This window comes from Mustela lutreola, chromosome 17 (assembly GCF_030435805.1).
Source record: "Mustela lutreola isolate mMusLut2 chromosome 17, mMusLut2.pri, whole genome shotgun sequence".
Lineage (NCBI taxonomy): Eukaryota > Metazoa > Chordata > Mammalia > Carnivora > Mustelidae > Mustela > Mustela lutreola.
In genome coordinates this window covers 7,527,136-7,547,593 of record NC_081306.1, presented here as the reverse complement: position 1 = coordinate 7,547,593, position 20,458 = coordinate 7,527,136, and the positions used below count along the sequence as shown (strand labels likewise).

General features: G+C 44.7%; 1 protein-coding gene across 1 annotated transcript; it reads right to left on the bottom strand.

The window, feature by feature from the left end:
• Positions 1-2,973: 2,973 nt before the first annotated feature.
• Positions 2,974-19,859, bottom strand: CRYM (crystallin mu). Its single transcript, XM_059155248.1, has 8 exons — positions 19,606-19,859; positions 18,945-19,098; positions 16,454-16,516; positions 12,150-12,251; positions 9,898-10,081; positions 6,629-6,750; positions 5,479-5,563; positions 2,974-3,319 (listed from the first exon to the last, which is right to left on the bottom strand). Exons 1-8 carry the CDS (start codon positions 19,773-19,775, stop codon positions 3,255-3,257), a joined length of 945 nt encoding a protein of 314 aa, XP_059011231.1. The 5' UTR covers positions 19,776-19,859; the 3' UTR covers positions 2,974-3,254.
• Positions 19,860-20,458: the final 599 nt, after the last annotated feature.

Here is a 20,458-nt window from a genome sequence, read left to right as displayed (position 1 = left end):
GAGATGAGAACTTTGGTTTTTGTTTTTGTTTGTGTTTTTATTAACATATACTTGACATACAATATTACATTCGTTTCAGGTGTACAACACAGTAATTTGACAATTATATACTTTATGAAATGTGCAACCATGATGTGTAGTCACCCTCTGTCCCTGTACAATGTTATCACAATATTATTGACTATAGTGCCTGTGCTGTACTTTTCATCTCCATGACTTATTTTTAGAACTAGAAGTTTATACCTCTTAATTACCTCTGTGAGGACTGTTTCTTTTCTGTTCTAACTTGGTGGTCTAGAATAGAGTTATGGTAGGGGTTCTTCAAGAAAGAACAAAAGAAGATCTCTATGAATTAAGGCAATTTAAAAAAATTTTAATTTCAGTATAGTTAATGTACAGTGCCATATTAGTTTCAGGTACACAATATAGTGATCAAATAATTCTACACAGTACTCAGTGCTCTTCGGGATACGTGTATTTCTTAATCCCCTTCACCCATCCTCTGGCTCTCCTTCCCTCTAGTAACCATCAGTTTTTGTTCTGTGTAGTTAAGGGTCTGTTTTTTTGGTTTCTTTCTTTCTTTCTTTCTTTTTTTTAGTTTTGCTCAATTGTTTCTTAAATTCCACATGTGAGTGAAGTCATATGGGATTTGTCTTTCTCTGACTGACTTATTTCACTTAGCATTATATCTTCTAGATCCACCCATGTTGTTGCAAATGGCAAGATTTCATTCTTTTTTATGGTTGAGTGATATTCCATTAAATACACACACACACACACACACACACACACATATCTTTATCCATTCATCTATCGATGGATACTTGTACTGTTTCCATAATTTGGCTATTCTAAATAATGCTGCAATAAACACAGGGGTGCATCTATCTTTTTTGAATTATGTTTTCATTTTCTTTAAGTCAATACCCAATAATGGAATTACTGGATCATATGGTAGTTCTATTTTTAAGTTTTTTCTATTTTTAGTTCTTTGAGGAACCTCCATACTCTTTTCCACAGTGGCTGCATAAATTTGCATTCCCAGCAACAACACATAATAATTCCTTTTTCTCTACATCCTTGCCAGCACTTGTTGCTGCTTGTGGTTTTGATTCTAGCCATTCTGACAGGTGCAAGGTGATACCTCATTGTGGTTTTGATTTGCATGTCCCTGATGATGAGTGATGTGGAGCATTGTTTCATGTGCCTGTTGGCCATCTGGATGTCATCTTGGGAGAAATGTCTGTTCAAATCTTCTGCCCATTTTTTAACTGGATTGTTTGTTTTTCTGGTGTTGAGTTGTATATATATTTTTATACATTTTGGATACTAACTCTTTATTATATATGTCATTTGCAAATATCTTCTCCCATTCAGTAAGTTGTCTTTTAGTTTTGGTGGTTGTTTCCTTTGCTGTGCAGAAGCTTTTTATTTTTATGTGGTCCCAATAGTTTATTCTTGCTTTTGTTTCCCTTGCCTAGAAAGAAGTTGCTATGGCCAACATCAGAGAAATTACTGTAATTGAGGAATTTTAATAATCCCATTACCATACACCCTTCCCTACACATCCTTTAGTGTTGTGACCATTAAGGTCCCCAGAAAGACTTCACAGTCACTTGGGATGTGCAGATGCAGATCAAATGGATATTTTATTCCAGTGCAATGGCCCCCATTCAGACAGTCTGGCAAACATGATAAACTAGGGTTTAGGTCACCTAGAACATGAAAAAAGGACCTATTAGGAAGAGTTTGGGGAGGAAAACAAAGCAATAGAAAATGCTTTTGCTTGCTGCTGACTTATCTGATAACCAGCCTAGGAATGGGGGTGGATTTGGATGGGGTCTTCGGCAGGCCAAAGGTCACACCACTCTGCTAGTGATTCAGGGCAGCTAGGGAAAACACACCTCAGTTTCCCCAACTGTAAGTTGGGAAGGTTGGACTAGATGATTCTTAATGACCCTCTCAACACTGATACTTTGGTGGACATCTATAGATTTGCCTATCCAATATTCATTTCTCCCTCTTTTTGCTAAGAGACCCCTTCCCTTCTATTAGTTCATGTGGTCAGGTGGGCTGAGTCTATTCTTGACTTTAAGGGGGAGCTTGTGACCCAGGCCTGGATAATAGGGACATCAGATTCCCCTGGATGATATTTCTTTGGGATAGGCAAATGACACTGGCCTGGGCCAGATTGATCTATCTCATTTAGCCAGAATGTTAAGCACGGAAATGGGCACATAACCTACAGGGTACCCTGAGTCTCAGTTCTGGGATAATCTCCATTTCTGCTAGGGTTGCTAAAGAGGATAGCCAGGGGGAAAACTTACTTAGTAATGGGACCAACACTGAAGAAAACAGAGCTGAGGGATTGGGGAGAGCAAAACTGGGTCCTGTGGACACTTGGAGACCTGGAAACAGCTGTAGCTTAGGACCTGTTACATGTGTTCTTCTTAAATACTAGAAACAATACATTCCACTCCTCTTTCCTTCATTCTGCCTAAGGTAGTTTGCGTTGTGGTTGCTACCACTTGTGACCAAAGGAGTCTTGGCCAATATAGAAGCTCCACTGTTTCTTGAGATTTAAATTCTAAAAAGCCAGAAATGAAAGTCTACATAATGTTTGATTCCATTTATGTGAAATGTCCAGAGGAGGCAAGTCCATAAAGATAGAAAGTAGATCAGTGGTTGGCAGGGCTGGGAAGAAGGGAGAAAGGGGAGTGAATGCTATTGAGTACCAGGGTTCTTTTGGGGAGTGCTGAAATGTTCTGGAATTAGAGAGTCTTGATGGTTGCTCCCTGTAAGCATGCTAAAAAGCACTGAATTGTGTACTTCACACTGGTATAAGAATTGTATGCTAATTTAAAAAATAGAAATAAATTTAATTATAGTCATTGAAACTCCCCCAGGGAATGAATGGAAGCAGATGCTCCCCTCACTTTCTTTGCCATGAAACACAGAAATGACCAAAGCAAGAACAGCAGAATTGGAAATGCTTTATTTCAAGGAATTACAAAATGCAGTGAAATACAGGGCAAAGGGAGTATTACTATAAACAGATGTAACAGAAGAAATGGCCACCTAGTTTTGCTACACACACAAATGGGGATCTCATTATTTAAGGTATAAGATATGATAAGCTCAAAACTATAGCTCACTAGGCATGAGGCTCCCTTATTTGATCTAGAAATCACAAGACAGCTGGTAACAACGTCCCTTGAGCCGTAGCTTCTACCTCAATGGGAAGTTCCTTTGTTTTATTTACCAGATGACCAGGATTCGTACACTAGCTTGGCTGCAACCAGGTCTTCCACCGCCATTCCTGGAATGGACAGAAAAGTGGTTCATTTTTTGTCAGAACAACTTTTCCTGCCACCGCCCAGGCCCTGTGACTTGCAGTTTCCTAATACATTGTCTGTGCTACTAATGCCCGTCTGGGGAAACATGGACTGATATCCAGAGGTGAGCTTAGGCTTGGGAGGTCTGTGAGGGGATGGGGGGTATGGGGGAGGGGGGAGGGGTCAGGGAAACGATGCTAAGTGAGCAATGCCCACTAAACACATTTTAAGGGTCTTTCAAAGCTGAGTTCAGGGGCCAGAAAACTTTCTATAAGGGTCCAGATGGTACATGTGTAGGCTTTGCAGGCCCTGTGGTGTCTTGGAATTAAGTCTGCCATTGTACTGCAAAAGCAGTCCTACCAGAGAGGTAAACAAATGAGCCTGGCCATGTTCCAATAACATTTTCTTTATGGACACAGTGTCCATAAAGTTTGAATTTCATATAATTTTCATCTGTCATAAAATAGTCTTCCTTTATTATTTTTTTTCCCAGTCATTTCATAAGAAAACTTTCCTAGTTTGAAGGCAGGATAAAAACAGGTGATGGGCTTGGTATGGCCCACAGGCTATCGTTTGTGGATCCTTGGTCTAGTCCAATCCCCACATCCTTCAGCAACCCCACTTGTCTTGCTATTTTGGATACATAACTTCACCTCAATTGGGTATAGGTTCTCCAAGGACAGGGGCTGATTTTTATTAATTTTCATAGACACCCCTGCCCCCAGTACAGATTCTAATACATAATAAGTATTTAATATGCACTTGCTAGATGAAAAAATGTGTCAATAAACCAATCCCCAAAGCAAGAAAACAAGCATTGCTCAAAAAGGGTACAGCAGGGGTGCCTGGGTGGCTCAGTGGGTTAAAGCCTCTGCCTTCGGCTCAGGTCAGGATCCCAGGGTCCTGGGATGGAGCCCCGCATCAGGCTCTCTGCTCAGCGGGGAGCCTGCTTCCTCCTCTCTCTCAGCCTGCCTCTCTGCCTGCTTGTGATCTCTCTCTGTGACAAATAAATAAATAAAATCTTAAAAAAAAAATAAAATCTTTGGGTGCTTGATACTAGGAAATAGGGGAGATCTTGAGAGATGGCAGATAGTATCCCTGAGGGGCTCAGGGCAGTAACTACTTATCAACCAATTTGGGAGTCTTTCAGTATTTTAGATGTATCAGCAAATTATCAGCTCTGTTACTACACGTGTCCATTTCCTTAGGTCTGCTGGGGTGGAGTTGCTGCGCTCAGGGGCAGACCGGCCCTGGGGAGCCTGCCCTTGGTTGGGCTTCTGCCTGCACAACTCTGGTGGTAACGAGGCCCCCCATGGAAGCCCTTCTCCAGTCAGCAAGCAGGAGGGTAGGAGGGGAAGGGAAACAAGGGGTCTCAGGTTATACTTCCTGTGTGGGTCTCTTCCGGTGGGTCTCCCTGCTATTTCTCTTAAGCTCTCTGTCTTGTAACAACTTTATCCCCCATCCCCACCTCTGATGGATACTTTCTTTCTGACTTTCATCACTTTATTATTATTTTTTTGGTTTTATTTAAATCTAAGGTAGTTAACACCTAGTGTATTATAAACTTCAGGAGTAGAGTTTAGTGACTCGTCAGTTGGGTATAGCCCCCTGGGCTCATTACCTCTCACTTCCTCCTTAATACCCATCACCCAGTTACCCCATCTCCCCATCCCCCTCCCCGCCAGCAACCCTCAATTTGTTTCTGATGATTCAGAGTCTCATGGTTTGTCTCCCTCTCTGTTTTTAATCTTATTTGATTCTTCTGACTTCCGTTTAGATCTAAGTCTAAATGATTTACTGCTGACACTTTGCTATGTGCAAATCATTGTACATACACATCACTGAATTCTCATAAACTCTAGAGGTAACAAGCAGTGAAGAGACCGCCGTGGCTCAGACAGGTGAGGTGAGGTCCCTTGCCCAAGGACGCATGTCCAGGGAGTGGCAGAAAAGGGAAGCCCAGGACCACCCAGTTTCAGAGTTCCTGGGCTTACCTACTATTCTAAGACATGTAAATAATTGACCCAAGTGACGGATTTTATAACTCAGCTGTTGAGTCAGGTGACTCATTCCTCTTTCCACCAGTGGGCAAATCTGCGTTGTGCTCTGGTTGGATATATGCCCTGGGAGCTAGAGTCCTTACCCAAAGACTTGAACACCGTGGTCTTGTCACAGAGTGCTGGTTTCACTCCCTTCACCACTTCTCCCAGCTCAGCAAAAATCTCGGCCTGGGAAACAAACACACACTGACCTAGACCATGGAGCCAATGTCCACTCCAGCCATATTCTGAGGGAGGACAGGGAGGGCAGCCACCACTGGGTAAGGGAGAAACTTGACAAAATGACCATATGTAAACTGGCTTTCCCCATTAAAAAAATAAATAAGCATATATCATAAATAAGCATATATATGCTTATTTAATTAAAAATAATAAATATATATTTAATAGAAATAAATAAATAAAAATAAATGTATGCATTTAAATAATATATATTTGAATATATAAATATATTAAAATAATATACTTAATATATATGAATAACATTTCTATATATTTAAATAATATATAATAAATAAGTATTTAAATAATATATAAATATATATTTCTATATATTTAAATAATATATAAAATATATATTTAATTATATATGAATATTATATATGATTATAATTATATATAATAATAATTATAATTAATTATAATAATAATATAAATAACATATAATATATGATATATTATATATATATATGCTATTTGCATAGCATCTGTCTTTGTGATACCATGAATGTCGAGATATAAGTTTGTGGCTGGGGTAATGTCTGGGCAAGATGGTATGTCAGTGAGGAAATCAGCATGTTCTTATCTGAACACTCATTTTGGCAGCTCTCTTCTTGATCCTATGCTCTGTTTACAAAAGAATGAGGCCAGAAAGTGGCCAACCCCAGTCCTGTGTTGTTGGCCACACTGGGAAGGTTTCCAGGCACTTCTCTCCCAATCTCACTGCCTTATAGGACAACTCAGTCTGATGGAAAAAATCCGTCAAGCTGCTCTCTCCAGGCAAAGGGGACAGGAAAACACATGTCAACACCATAATGGCCACATTACCCTAGACTGGGATTAGAAAGGGTTGAGAGATGTTTTAGGAGCTGCCAATTTTTCCCCCTCCCCAACCCCCAAAAGAGGTGGGGGTGACTGAGGTTTGGAGGAGTCCAAATGGAAGGGGAGGTTAATGGAACCCTGGGATCTCACTGAAGCCTGCTGGACAGCAGCCTCCCAGGAGGAGGGGCTCACCCCCGACAAGAGGACATCTCCGGACTCTTTCAGGGCAGCCTCATGGGAGTCCACGTAAAGCACAGCCTGTTTCATCAGCTCATCATCCAGCTCTCTCCAGTCGGGTCTGCTGGCTCCGATGGCTAAGAGACAGCAAAACAGACTGTGAGCCCAGAAACAGTGACAAAGGACACTACACGTGCTAAAGAACGGAAGAAGGGGAGGGGAAAAGCAGTGACCTAGGACACATGAGAACATTCAGATTTGGGGTGCCGCCTTTCCCAATGCCAACCCCTCCTGATCAGCAAGAATGAACACTCATCAGTAGGAACGCCTTTTTTTTCTTTCTTTCTTTCTTTCATTTCATATCATGATCTTTCTAAAAGATTTTGAAGCAACTTAGCATTCATTTATTGGTTGCCTCCTAGCCGTGGGATGTTTCACACATATTATTTATAGTCCTCACAAGTACGCTTCGTGTCTGATTCTCACTTAAAAGATGCACACACAGAAGTTCAAAGAAGTGGAGGTGCCTGCCACAGTTCTGTCTCTGATAAGTGCACCTAACGACTCAGAGGGAGCCATGCATTCCACGCCTCTTCTGTTTATCCGGGGCAGCGACTTCTGGACAAAAACCCCGAAACAGAGACATCACCCGCCGCTTATTCACACCCCATTCTCCTCCGTCTTCTGCCGATCTGCTTCCTCCTGAATCATTCTCATTCGTCACCCCTAACCATTTCTCTCTTAACTTTGACAAAAGAGCCCAGCACCAGGATCACAAAGTAACCCTGATCAAGAGGAAGCTGGCTCCATCCTGGCCCCGAGATTTCATGTCCTTTGCAGAGAGCCCAGGAATTTAATGAAGAATCCAAGGAAACATGCCTCCTGGCAGATAAGACAATGCAGAGGCCACCACCAAATGCCCGCGGGGCTGGTCAGAGGGACCGCACTGGAAATGGTGGGGACCTAAGTTCACAGAAGAAAGCCGGCCCCGTGTAAAGAGGGCAAGCATCCTTCAGCTCAAGCTGATTGAGGCCACGTGAGAAAGCAGGGCTCCATTACTCTCCCCTTCCTCCTTTTTTTCCCCCTTTTTTCTTAAAAGAGAAGCAGGAAATCTATTTGCATGTGTTATTTCTTGATTTTTTAGAGCATGCTATGGTCCAAACAAAACACATCTGCTGGCTGGAAGCAACCCATGGCCAACTCGTCTTTGGAAACCACTACAAAGCCTCACGCCAACATATTATGTGCCTTCTCACACTGCGTCCAGTTTTTCCCTGCTTGCTCCTGCTCCTGCTGTTGTCCCTCCCTCTAATTTTCAAAGAGAGTGGTGTAAAAATGTCCTTGAAGGTCATTTGTGTGAGGGGTTCTACAGAACAAAAGCACGAACCAAATGAAGCTTGTAAATAAATCATAAGCTGGTGGGAAAAACCCTGGTTTCTCAAGCCATCCCTTCTCATGGCACTTGGGTCTCCCCCCCAACCCTCCCCTGCCCCAATTCTTCTGAGCAGGGCGAGTTCTCAAAGGGCTGTGGGAGGCCACTTGGGCAGATGGAGGTGTGCCAGGCAGCAAAGGGAGGGGCCTGACTTAGACTGGACCCTGGCCTTGCTTCAGTGAAGCTAGAATGGGTGAGGGTCAGACCCTGGCTGGGGGAGGGGGGCAGTGGTGCGGGGACAGGATGAGCGAAATGCAGGCGAGGGTGGAATTGGGCCTATCTCTTAGCCAAGCTGCAAAACAAGTAAAATCTGTTGCTGGTGTTTCCCTGTCAACCGCACTGGTAACATACTCTGAAGTATATGTGATGCCTCTGTAAACACACAAACCAATTTTGTCTTTAGGCTAGGGACGCAGAAGCAATGCCTTGACTCACAATTGAGGCAGCCCTTCCTGGAGATTCACAGTGTGAGAGAGATTCCCTGTTGCTGGCACTGAAAATGGAGCATCCACATTACAGGGAACGTGGGCGGCCTCTAGAAGCCGAGATTCGCCCCCAGGAAGCCAGCACTCTTGTCCTACCTGAGCCTGGAACAGGGGTCTGGCCTCTAGCTGAAACCGAAGCTTGGAAAACACCTTGATTTCCCCCTTGTGTGAGCAGAGGACCCAGCTGACCCCTGCCCAGCCTTCCGAAACCACAGAAACTACAAAGTAATAAGTACATGCTGTTTTAGGCTGGGGAAAAAAAAAATCATTTCCATCTTGCTGAAGATTCAGCTCTTGTCTGTTTCTCCAAGAATGGGTTTCTTGTGATTTCCGATGACCTTCCAGAAAAGGGGCTACTGTCCATAAAGCCAGAACTCACCCATCTCTTGTCTACTTATTCCCTGAAGCCACGTCCCACTGAGACCTTCACTTCACTTTGGCCCTTTCCTCAGATGTGCCACACTTTTGTCTACTCCACAGAAATTAATCTTTAGCTGGAACCATCTATTTGTTTCATCTGCTTGTTTATCTGTTATCTATTCCCCCTCCCTAGAATGCAAGCACCAGGAAGGCAGTGACCTTGAGTGTGGCTTATTCTGGCCTGCCCAGCATCTAGAACAGTGCCTGGCACATGGTAGGAACTCAATACACATTAGGGATAGAATGCATAATCTTGGCTCCTGCCTGCTCATCTGCCAGTAGGTACAGAAATCTCAGCTTCTGAGTTCACACCATGTGCTTGTCACTAAAACAGAAAACCGATAACATGTTTAAATCTCTAGTATTGGCCTCGCTATGCACAGACTCCAGTCTTCTTACTGGAAGATAATATAGAACGTAATTTAAGAGCTTGGGCTCTGAGGGTAGATCGCCCCACTTCAAATCTTCAGAAAAATCTTCAAAACTTCAGAAGCCCCAGGAACTCTTATATTTGGAGTCCCACCCATTCCAGCACACGTGCTAATGAGCGCCCACAAGTCACAAGGAATGTCTTTTGTGCTGTAGTAAAAAAACTTTTTTAAGGGAGGGCGGGGGATAATTCTAAGTATTGTTAAGAAAGAATGACTCATGTGGCTTTTGTGATTTAAATTTCATTACATTTATGAACTTAGCGGTGCCTGACCACCTGCCATAATGTTACCTTTCATGGAACTTTAATTAAATTTGTTGTAAGTTTCAGGCTCGTGACTTTTGTTTCATAATTTCTGAGTGAATATTATTTTTCGGGGCTCACATGTATGCGAAGACCTTAAAAGGCTTGGCCATTCTGCATGAGTAAAAGAGCTCTGCAGATGCAGCCACTTGGTCCAGCCCAAGGGACAACTCTGGTCACCACCTACCCATGCTCACGGAGCCATTTTACTTACCATTGATGTGAGCCCCAGGCTTCACCCATTCACCAAACAAAATGGGCTCTGTTGCCATGGTAACTGTGATGATCACATCTGCTCCTGTCACAGCCTCCCGGACCGATGAACAGACCTCTACCTCTCCTTGAACCGTGTCCGCAAACTTCTCTGCATTCTCTTTGGTGCGGTTCCATATCCTCACCTTCGTTGGGGGGTAACAAGAGGGACACTGGTGTCACGATTGTTTGGCTGTTTAAGTTTCATCCAGCCCAGAGTACCAGGGGAAAGATGAGCCTCTCTAGGGTAAGGGCTTTGGATATTTAAATCATCTCCTACGGAGAAAGAACATCTGACCAAGGGCACAGCATTGATTGCGCCCGACACCTGACCAAATATTTGAAAATGACCTTTCCCTACTCCTTTCTCCTTGCAAGAAGCAGGGACAGTCTTTCACTTCTAGCCAGAGATGCCCTGCCTCTGTAGCTTAATAGCTACATAATCTAATCATTAGTGGAGCAAATTGTGGAGCTAGGAAGGCTTGGAATCAATCCTCACTCTGTCCCATACTGCTCACTCCTGAAATGACTCAACCTCACGCAGCCTAAGTTTTCAGGTCTACGAAACGCACATGATAACTGGGCACGGTCAGCATCCAACTCCCACCTTGTGTTTGAGACTGTAAAGGAGTCAGAGCAGATGTGGGCTTCTAGGACAGCACTGTGTGTGGAATAACTTGATCTCTGAAGGGGAGGTAGGGGGTTGAAAACAAGAAGGGGTTGAGCAGTGAGGAGTGCAGGGGATGAAAATGTCAGGAGTAGTGGCTAGTTAGAGTCCTGGCAGACGCTGGCAGGAGCCGGATCGTTCGCCTCACCAGGTGGCAGGGAGTTGCTGGCTCTCTTAGCGAACTTGCAAGCGAGGAGCGGGGGTTGTCGACCCTCAACAGAAAACAAGGCCTAAAGCATCCCCCAAAAGGAAAGGTAAGAAATACAGAAGTAAATGTTATGCCTAACTAAGTTCATCAACCAAGGTAAAAAAGAATACAGTATACCCTATCAAAGGAGAATGGTTACCCCCAGCACCCTTCTGGTTAAAAAAATGATGCAAGTGGATATAAAAAATGGGTAACCTGCAAAGTGATGATGTTAGCACATTTCATGGAAAGATAGGATATACAACTGGGTATATCTAACATGATGGACACTACTTTATGAAAAACTAAACAGAGGATTGGAAAGTGGTAACTGCTTATCTTTGAAAACAGATAAAAGGCATTTTTCTTTGTTCTTCCTTACAGTCGATATTTGCCAAAGCAGGGGTATTATTTTTATCATTAAAAAGTCGTATTTTACGGAATGCCTGGGTGGCTCAATCCACGGAGGGCGGACTCTTGATTTCAGCTCAGGTCATGACCTCAGGGTTGTGGGATCAAGCCCTGCTTAGGGAATCCTTGCTCAGTGGGGAGTCTGCTTGCTTGATTCTCTCTCTCCCTTTGCCCCTCCGTTCTCCACGTTTTTTCTCTCTTTCTGTCTCAAATGAGTAAATAAGTCATTTTTTTAAAATGTCATATTGAGGCACCTGGGTGGCTCAATCTGTTAAGCATATCTGCCTTTGGCTCAGGTCCTGATCCCAGGATTCTGGGATGGAGCCCTGCTTGGGGAGTCCTTGCTCAGTGGGGAGTCTGCTTCTCCCTCTTCATCTACCCCCCCTCCTACCTGGGCTTGCTCGCTTTCTCAAATAAATAAAATCTTAAGAAATAAAAAAAAAAAAATTTTAAATGCCATATTTTAAATCTGCCCTACCGCTCTTACACATGTGCAAAAAATAAAAGCATAAAATGTTCCCATAAGAAGTGGGAGGCATAACTGGGGCAAAGGCAGACCAGCACTGGGGCTATGGAGGCAGGGTGCTGTGGTCTCTTGCCCCCCAGGCCTCGTTCCCAGTTTGTGTGTCCATACCCATGAATGCCTAAAAAATCCCAGAGTCTCCTTAGAGAAGCACAGAGAGGGACAGAAAGGAAAACTGAATGTATGCAATGGATATAACACAATCTTTTAACCAAGTGGGCTTGCTGCGTCCTCTGGCATACCCTAGGAATGGGAAACTGGAGACAGGTGATTCAGGTCTCTTTGCCTCCAACGGGACTTCTGGGCGAGTCATGAAAAGAGATCAGACTTGACCTATTTCAGAATAGCCCAGGTCGCAGTGAAGGAGTAGAGATAAAGACCCCAACTGCTCCCTCCCCTCTTCTCCCTCAAGCTTCCTGGACTTACCTCCTTAAAGGAGAACTGCTCTGTGAAGACCTCGTAGTGGCTGTAGGCCTGGACGCCAGCCCCAAGGATGCACAACACTTGACTGCTGGGTGGTTTCAAAAACTATGGGAGAGAAACGAGGTGAAGGTCAAGGGAGAAATAGCGGCCAGATGAAGAACAGATACAGTTTGAACATCAGGTGCCCAATGCCCTATCTTCGTCTCCCTCACTATCTCAGGCAATGAAGGAGATGGAATTTTATGTTTCAGTTTCCCCTCTGTGGCGTGTGGAGAGGAGGAAGGAGCCTTCACCGAGCACCCAGTATATACCAATGCTTTATCCTCCCGATCTCATTTAGACCAGCCAAGGGCCCCATGAGCTAGGCACTCCTACTTTCATCTTCCTCTTCCAGATAAAGAAATCGGGGTCTGGAGAGGTTAAGGAACTTGCTCAGAGTCCTACAACTATGACATGGCACCCTGAGGCTCCAAAACCACGTCTTTGATTCTCCAAAACCACGTCTTTCATTCTCCAAAACCCACATTTGTTCTCCTGGGCTGCCCTGTCTTGGGGACATGAGAAGCTACACCCACTTCTCAGAGCCCCGAGTTACTTTGAAGAGCTACCTAGAATCCATGGCTCAGCCTCCATGTAGAGCCAGCCTCTGGGGCACATGCTCTGGATGTATGTGTGTCCGTGTTTGGGAGTGGGATTTATGATCACCTTCCATCAATGACTTCAGTGAAGTCATTCTGACCTCCCTGGGTGAAGTTACCACTTCACAATGCTTATTTGTTTACAGAGTCATTTTCTTGTCCTGGTCTATGAGCCCATGAGGACAGAGATGGTCTCACGTGCACAGATTTAGCACATACCTACAACTATGCGTAAGAAATCAAGTGAGGTTGTTAAACCTCAGCTCTACTGACATTTAGGCTGGATAATTCCCCATTGGCTGGGGTGGGGGGCTGGGTCGTCCCATGCTTTACAGGTTGTTCAGCAGCTTCCCTAACTATGCATTAGATGCAGTATCCCCTACCTCCCCTAGTTGTGACAACCAAAAATGTCTCCCACTCCTCGATGTCCTTGGGGCCAGAGGCAAAATCATTCTGTGTGGAGAACTACTGGCATAGAGGATATCACTTGCTCCTCAAACCATCCATATTAAGCAAGACCCTCTTTTGCCGTTTCTCTATCTCATGCAGCAAATTTTAGTTCCTTGGGCCTGCTCTTTCTTACAATGTTAATTATAGCATTTCTGGAATGTAATCTTAAAAGTGAAAGTCTCTTGAATTATTAATTACTAGCAAAACGGAGTCTCAGAAATACAAGCAGATGTTCATCTCTCCTATAGCTGCAGAAGGGGAGATATCATTTTGTGCCATAAAATAGCATTCAAAGTATCTGATTTGAAACATTTTCAGAATTACAATATCCACAGAACCCCTCAATCTTATGCTCTTATGCAATGAGGAGAATTAGCTGATTTTTTCTTAACTAAATCCATCGTTTTTTCTGTTCTCAGTTAATATGAATCTATTCTAAGAAGTATGCGTGGGTTTCAGAAATTGTTGTAGTGTCCTGTAAAAGTAACCTTCAACTTCTGAAACTAAATCTTTAATTCTGATTGTTGTCTTGATAATTTGTTGCCTTGGTAATAATGTTACAATTGACATCCCTTTCCCTAAATAGTATAACTTTTGTAAGATTTATTTTAAAAAAAGAAGAGGACTAATGGTACTTCATTCTTTTACCATAGCATGCAGATAATAAAAAATATGTATATGAATCTGGTAGGTTTCTTATGGTAGAGTTTGAAAGTGTGTGTGTCATCAGTGTCTGCTAATGAGTAGCACTGTGTCCGTCTAGCCTTGCCATGTCTCCAGCTCCCACTTAAGAAATGCTCCCCTGCACTTCCTGTCCTTTAGCCACATCAGCTTCTTTGCAGACTCCCAAGCACATGTACTTCCATCAACCACAGGGCCTTTGCACAGATTTTCCTCTTCATGGAATACTTTCCTTTCTGTCCCTTACGAGTAATTCCTACTAAACTTCAAATTTCTGCTCAGATGTCCTTTGTATAGGAAAAGCCTTCCCAAATTCAACAGACCTTCTGTTATACCCTCTCACAGCATTTCTTCTCTTGCATTCAATGTATTTGTCAGGGTTGTGATTTTACATTTGTTGGTATGATCTTTGGGTGAATATCTGTTTCCGCAAATGGACTCTGTGTTCCATGATGGCAGGTACTGTTTAGCTCACCACTCTATGCTCTATGCGGAGCACTGGGCCTGGACCCTGGTGGGCACTCAAATATTTGTTGAACAGATGCATGCCAGGGATAAACCCTGATGTATACTGTCATCTTGAGAAAGCATGTCAGAGTACTCAACTCAGGTTATGTGCAACCCATGTGCAAAGAAGTTGTTACAGTGACTGTCAGGCCCGAAAACTTCCCATACATCTCATCCTCCCTAAAGCCCTAAATGAAAGAGAAGCAGCAAAGAAAACATTCTCTGTTCCAGGGCAAAAAGTATAATAGCCCCTTTGTTCCTTATTGAAATAACCCATCTGTATCCCTGGGCATAAAGCTGTGACATTTCAGCCTAAGTTCTGAGCATCAACTCAATGATTCTTAACTCTTGTGGGAGTGCAGATTTTTATCAATGCAAAAAAGCACAGTGTAACTGGATGCTGCAAGAGTTTGGTTTCCACAGGGTGCCTGGGTGGTTCAGTTGGTTAAGCATCTGCCTCCGGTTCAGGTTATGATCCTGGAGTCCTGGGACTGAGCCTTGGAAGACCCCGCAGCTACACGGCATCAGGAAGCCCCAGCCTCCGTCTCCTCCCACAGTAAATGAGGCCAATAAGATCTTCTTTGCTTTCCTCACAGAAACCCAAAGATATGTCAAGACAATGGGCTGGAAATTATTTTGACAAGACCTTCACACACAAATGTAAGGCAATATTGGACCCTTGAACATACATGTGTTCCTCAGGGAGTCCCTTGCTCATTTCAGTCTGAGTTAGGTCTGGAGATAATTCAAAAAACCAGTTCGTCCAGCTGTGTCCTGTAGTCTGCCCCCCTTCCTACACGATTACCCGATTAATCCTCACATTCTCCCCCCCCCCCCATCCTGCGTTTAAAAAATCTTAACCATCTCACGATCTGAACACCTGGTGTCTGCTGCTCTCCACATCCCACACTTCCTTTATGCTCAGGCGTCACAAACTAGCATCAGCAGACCTTGTACTTCTCCATTTCATGTGAAGACACCCGGTTTGCCAATGCTCCTCTTCTTAACCCTAACCTAACCTCTAAAAATACTGTTTTTCTTGTAGGATGACCTGGCACTGCTTGGGAACATCATCGCTTTCCCTTCTGCCTGAAGAGTGTCCCCCTCCCCTCTTCACTCACTTGCTTCCTTCAGTCTCTACTCAAATGTCACCTTCTGGGAGGGGTGAGGTCCTCCCTGGATAATTTGGGAAGTCACCACTCCCAACTGAGGATATTCTCAATTCTGCTTTAGTTTGTCCAGCACACTGTTTTCTGCTGGAAGTAGGTTTTATTTTGTTTTTAAAAGCAAATCCTAGTATATTATATATTATACTATATTATATTATATTATATTATATATATATATAATATAGTATAGTATATTATTAAACTCAAAAGGGATTTGTTGTTGGTTAATTATTTTCTTGGCAAATCAAACTTTTCACCTTGTTTATTGTCTAACCAACCGTGCCTGTTTTGCACATTGCCATATTCCTGATATTTAGAACAGTGCCCGATACATGGTAGGATCTCAGACAGTATTAGCCAAATGAATACATGAATCTGCTCAGCTCTCTCTTCAGCTCCCCCTCAGCTTCTTGGCTTTGACCTGTGGCAACCACACTGATTTACCAGGAGCAGTGTGGGATGGGGGCCACAAAGCAGTCCTGGAGTCATAAAAGTCAAATATTAAATTCTTTCTCTGCCACTTAGTAGCTGTGCAATCTTGGGCAACTCACCTAACCTCTCTGAACCACATTCACTAAATCTGGCAAATGAAGATAATCATATCTACTTTGCAAGGTTGATGTGAAGATTGGGAATAATGTATGTAGAGTACCTAGAATCCAGTAGTGCTCATTAAATGGTAGCTAATAATTTCATGAATCACTGTGTTCACCTGATGTCCCATACTTGTCATTTGGCGTTCCAGCTATGTCCAAAGGAATACCAAAATAAGTTCCTCACATCTCCCTTAGGCTTTCAAGCTGGAGACAGCCAACCTGACTCTCCAGCAAACCTTAGCAGTACAGCCTGGCACTAGTCTTACCTTGGTGGCGATGGCAGAAACTGCAGCTGTTCTCTTTGCAGTTATGATGTTTCCATCCATGACCTTGGAGGAAAGGAGCGACAGTGAGCAAGGGGCACTCCTCACCAGAACTTAAGCAGAGAGAAGCAGTTCAAAATGAGCAGCCCTAGGAAGCATCATACTATCCTACAGAGAGCACAGGCTTGCTATCAGATTTGGATCAAATTCTTCCACTTAATGAGAAATGCAACTTTGAAGAAACATCTTACTCTCTAAGGACCGTTTTCCTCACCTGTAAAAACAAAGAAATAATGCCAACCATTCAGAGGATTTTTATGAGGCTTAAAGGCAGTCACAGAAATGTGAACGTCTCATACACGATGAGCCCTCAAGAATTGCCCATTTTCTTCTCTTGCCCTGGGTTTCTCAAAGCATCAAGTGAAGGAGGAATTTGAGGAATTAGAATAAGTCATCTGACATCTGTTCAAGGGCCATGGAATTCCGTCTCAGTGGCTCTCCACTCCTGCCACACATGTGGGGAGCTTTGTGAAGTTACAGAGGCCCAGACACATTAACTACTCTGTATCTCGAAGGGAGGGACACCGGCATCCTTGTTTTCAAAAGCTCCCCAGGTGACTCTGAATTACATCTTGCTAAAAATAATCACCACCCTTTGCACTATCCTCCTGTTTTTAAGTCAGCCATCTTGGTTGAAATTTACCAGGTAGCACCAGTGTTCTCATATTTACAGAAAAGGAAGTGAATCACTTACTACTGAACAGATTCAGAAAGTATCTAAGGTCTTGTCATTTCGTTAAAAGCCCGAGGTGGTCCCGCTTTGCTAGGGAACCACCTTTGGCAAGTGGTGTGAATGTCATCTCCTTTGAATGAGTATAGGTTGGGAAGAGCTAGTCTTTCCAGAGGAGTCATGTACAGCTGGGTTCCTGTACTCAGGGAGCCTGAAATTCAGGGAAGGAGGATTTAAGATCCAGAGATTTGGGTGGAATAATGAAGATTGTCCCTGGTAACAACTCAACTGCCTGGTCTCAGAGCCAGCTTGCAGGGTAGAGGGCACAGAGCACGTGAGTACAGAGTACAAGTCCTACGATCATACAGGTCTAGCAACGATTCCCTGGGCCTTTCACAAACCAGCTGTGTGACCTCAAGCAAAGTGGGCTCAACTACTTTGAGCCTCAGGGACTCCAACAGAAATTGGGGGAGGGGGATGTGAATTAAAATCTCCCGGGTCTCCTGGGTGGCTCAGATGGCTAAGCGTCTGCCTTCGGCTCAGGTCATGATCTCAGGGTCCTGGGATCCAGCCCTGCATCGAGCTCTCTGCTCAGCAGGAAGCCTGCTTCCCCCTCTGTCAGCCTGCCTCTCTGCCTACTTGTGATTTCTCTTTCTCTGTCAAATAAATAAATAGAATCTTTCAAAAAAAAAAAAAAACCTCTCCGCATATTAAGTCACTGGGAGAAGGCATCTTGTGATAGTGCTCCATTTAATAGGGAATATATCATTAACGGATGCCTGGGTGGCTCAGTGGGTTAAGCCTCTGCCTTCGGCTCAGGTCATGCTCTCAGGGTCCTGGGTCCTGATCGAATCCCGCATTGGGCTCTCTGCTCAAAAGGGAGCCTGCTTCCCCCTCTCTCCCTGCCTGCCTCTCTGCCTACTTGTGATCTCTCTCTCTGTCAAATAAATAAATAAAATCTTTAAAAAAAAACCCTCCCATCGAGGAATATTGTCATAACTGAGATCAATTTCTCTTCCTTAGCACATGGTAAGCTCTCAGTAAATGGCAGTTGGAAAGGCAGGAGACAGTCTCCAGAGGATATGGACCATGGACTTAACACTGAATAGGTCTGAAGTATAGTTATGTAAACCTGGGTAAGATGGGCATCGTTGCTCTAGGACTCAGTTTCCTCATCTGTAAAATGGGGGCAAATACTACTACTTACCTCACAGAGTGGCTCTAAGTATTGAGGGAGTGAATACAGGTAAAGCATTCAGAACCATGTCTAGCCAATACAAAGTGCTCAGTAAAAGGACTACTGCTCTATTTTGATGCTATCATGAAATGTTAAAACAGGTTACTGTGTATCTCTCAGGAAAGACTCCCCAGGATTACAGGACACTCGTTTTCTTCCACATTACAGAGGTTCACTACTGAGTTTGATTAAACTGTATATTGGAGTAACTTGTATAGGACAAGAGTTTCTTGTCCTATACAAGCTCAGGAATGAGGAGATTGTTACTTCCACACTGTCTGTCACACACTTGAAGCAACAGTGGGCTCTGGTGCTGGGCTATATGCATCTTCAGGCAGGCCTAGAAACAGACACACGCTCACAGGTAATCTTCACCGCGGCTAGTATCCAGAGACATCATCATCGTTCAGACAGGGGCACGTGTGGTCACAATCAAAACTCCCCGCAGCTCACTCAGAGAACTAATTTCGGAGGCTAGCGCTGGGCTCAGGGGCCCCACCTCACCCCAGGGCAGGGAGTTTGCTCACCGCCAGAAGGGAGCCATTGCTGGGCTCAAAGAGCAGCACAGTGGCCTGGTGAGAGGGGACCGTGGAGGCGGTGCTGTGGCCCTCGTAGAAGGTGACCAGCTTGGTGGTCAGGGCATCCTCGGCAGCACTGTAGGCGGGCATGACCCCCAGGAAACTACAAAGAGAGAGGGAGTGAGTAGCTTCAGTCCCTTCTTCCCAAGACTGGGGGTGTCCTAACAAGTTCCCATATACCTTCCTTTCTCTTTCCTCAGTCACTGCCCTACTGTCCTCCGTTGCCCCAACTCCTCTGTCCTACCTTTAGGCAGTACATAGAGTACATTCAACAGTACAGAGCCATCTGGATGAGAAAAACCATTCCAGTTCTGCCACTACCTACCTATGTCACCTTGGGTAAGTCACTTCACCTCTCTGAGTCTCAATTGTCCCCATCAGTAAAATATTATCAATACCTACCTATATGGATAATGTGTTGAATTTAACAAGATAAATCTCTATAAAGCGTCACTTGACCGGTGGCTAGCGCCAATATTAGGTGGCAGCTGTTACCAGCAATGATTAGGCAGGCAAGCCCTCTTTTCCTTTCTCCCGCTGCCCCCTTCGCTTGCCTCGCGTTCCACCTTTCCAGTTTCTCCAGCCCTTAACCCCGGCCTTCCTCACTCACCCCCTGTGCTTGGCCACCGGCACCACGGTGCGCACCGGCTGCATAACTCCTCCGTCGGGGCCGCTGGAGAAGTTGGCCAGAGCCGCCTCCAGCGGCGGGATGAGAAGGCTGGAGCTGCGGAGGTGCTTTTGCACCTCGGCTGCGCTCAAGAACGCTGGCGCCCGGCTCATCTTGCCACCGACCTCCTAATTGCAGCTAGGGCAAAGCGCTCGGTGTTCCCTGGGGCTGCGCCCTATATGAGCGCAGGGCGCCGCGGTGCCTCCTACTGGTCACCGCCCAGCTTCAGGGGCGGAGCAATGCTGGTCTCCGCCCACGCCTCCCCCTCCCCCGCGCCCCCAACCCGCGCCAGCCTCGGTTGGTTGAGCTGGGTCCCCTCCAGCTGCGGATTCCTCAGGATCGCAGTTCAGGCGGTGGGTTGGTAGGTAGTATTCTTGGGTCTGGTTTCACAATTCCTGTGGTTAGCTGTAGTCACGTTACTTGCAAAGGGCTTAGGCACCCCCCATCCCTCCGCCCCCCACCCCCACCAGTCGTCCCCTCCGGGAAAGAGGAGGCAGGGGAGATGGAGGGCAAATGGTAGTGAGGCTCCCTTTTTCTTAAATTATTATCTGCTGCTAGGAGACCTTAGATCAAAGGAGATGGTTATTAAAAAAAAAAAATCATTTCTTTTCAGTTCTGCCCCTACCTGGAGTCCCTTATCTCAACCACCCTCCTACTCCCACTCCCACCTCCAGATCCCACACCACTGATTGCTTTAAGTGCAATTTTCTTTTAGGCTAACTCAACTAACCTTCACGTTTTTAAAAGGGGAAAGTTTCCAGGACAATATGTAACGGCCTCAGTCACACAAAGAGCC

Coding starts and splice junctions, on each gene's coding strand:
- CRYM (XM_059155248.1), bottom strand. CDS start 19,775: ATGAGCCGGGCGCCAGCGTTCTTGAGCGCAGCCGAGGTGCAAAAGCAC. Junction 16,517..18,944: donor GCAATGGCTCCCTTCTGGCG/GTGAGCAAACTC, acceptor CTTTCCTCCAAG/GTCATGGATGGAAACATCAT. Junction 5,564..6,628: donor GAGATGTCCTCTTGTCGGGG/GTGAGCCCCTCC, acceptor TTTGTTTCCCAG/GCCGAGATTTTTGCTGAGCT.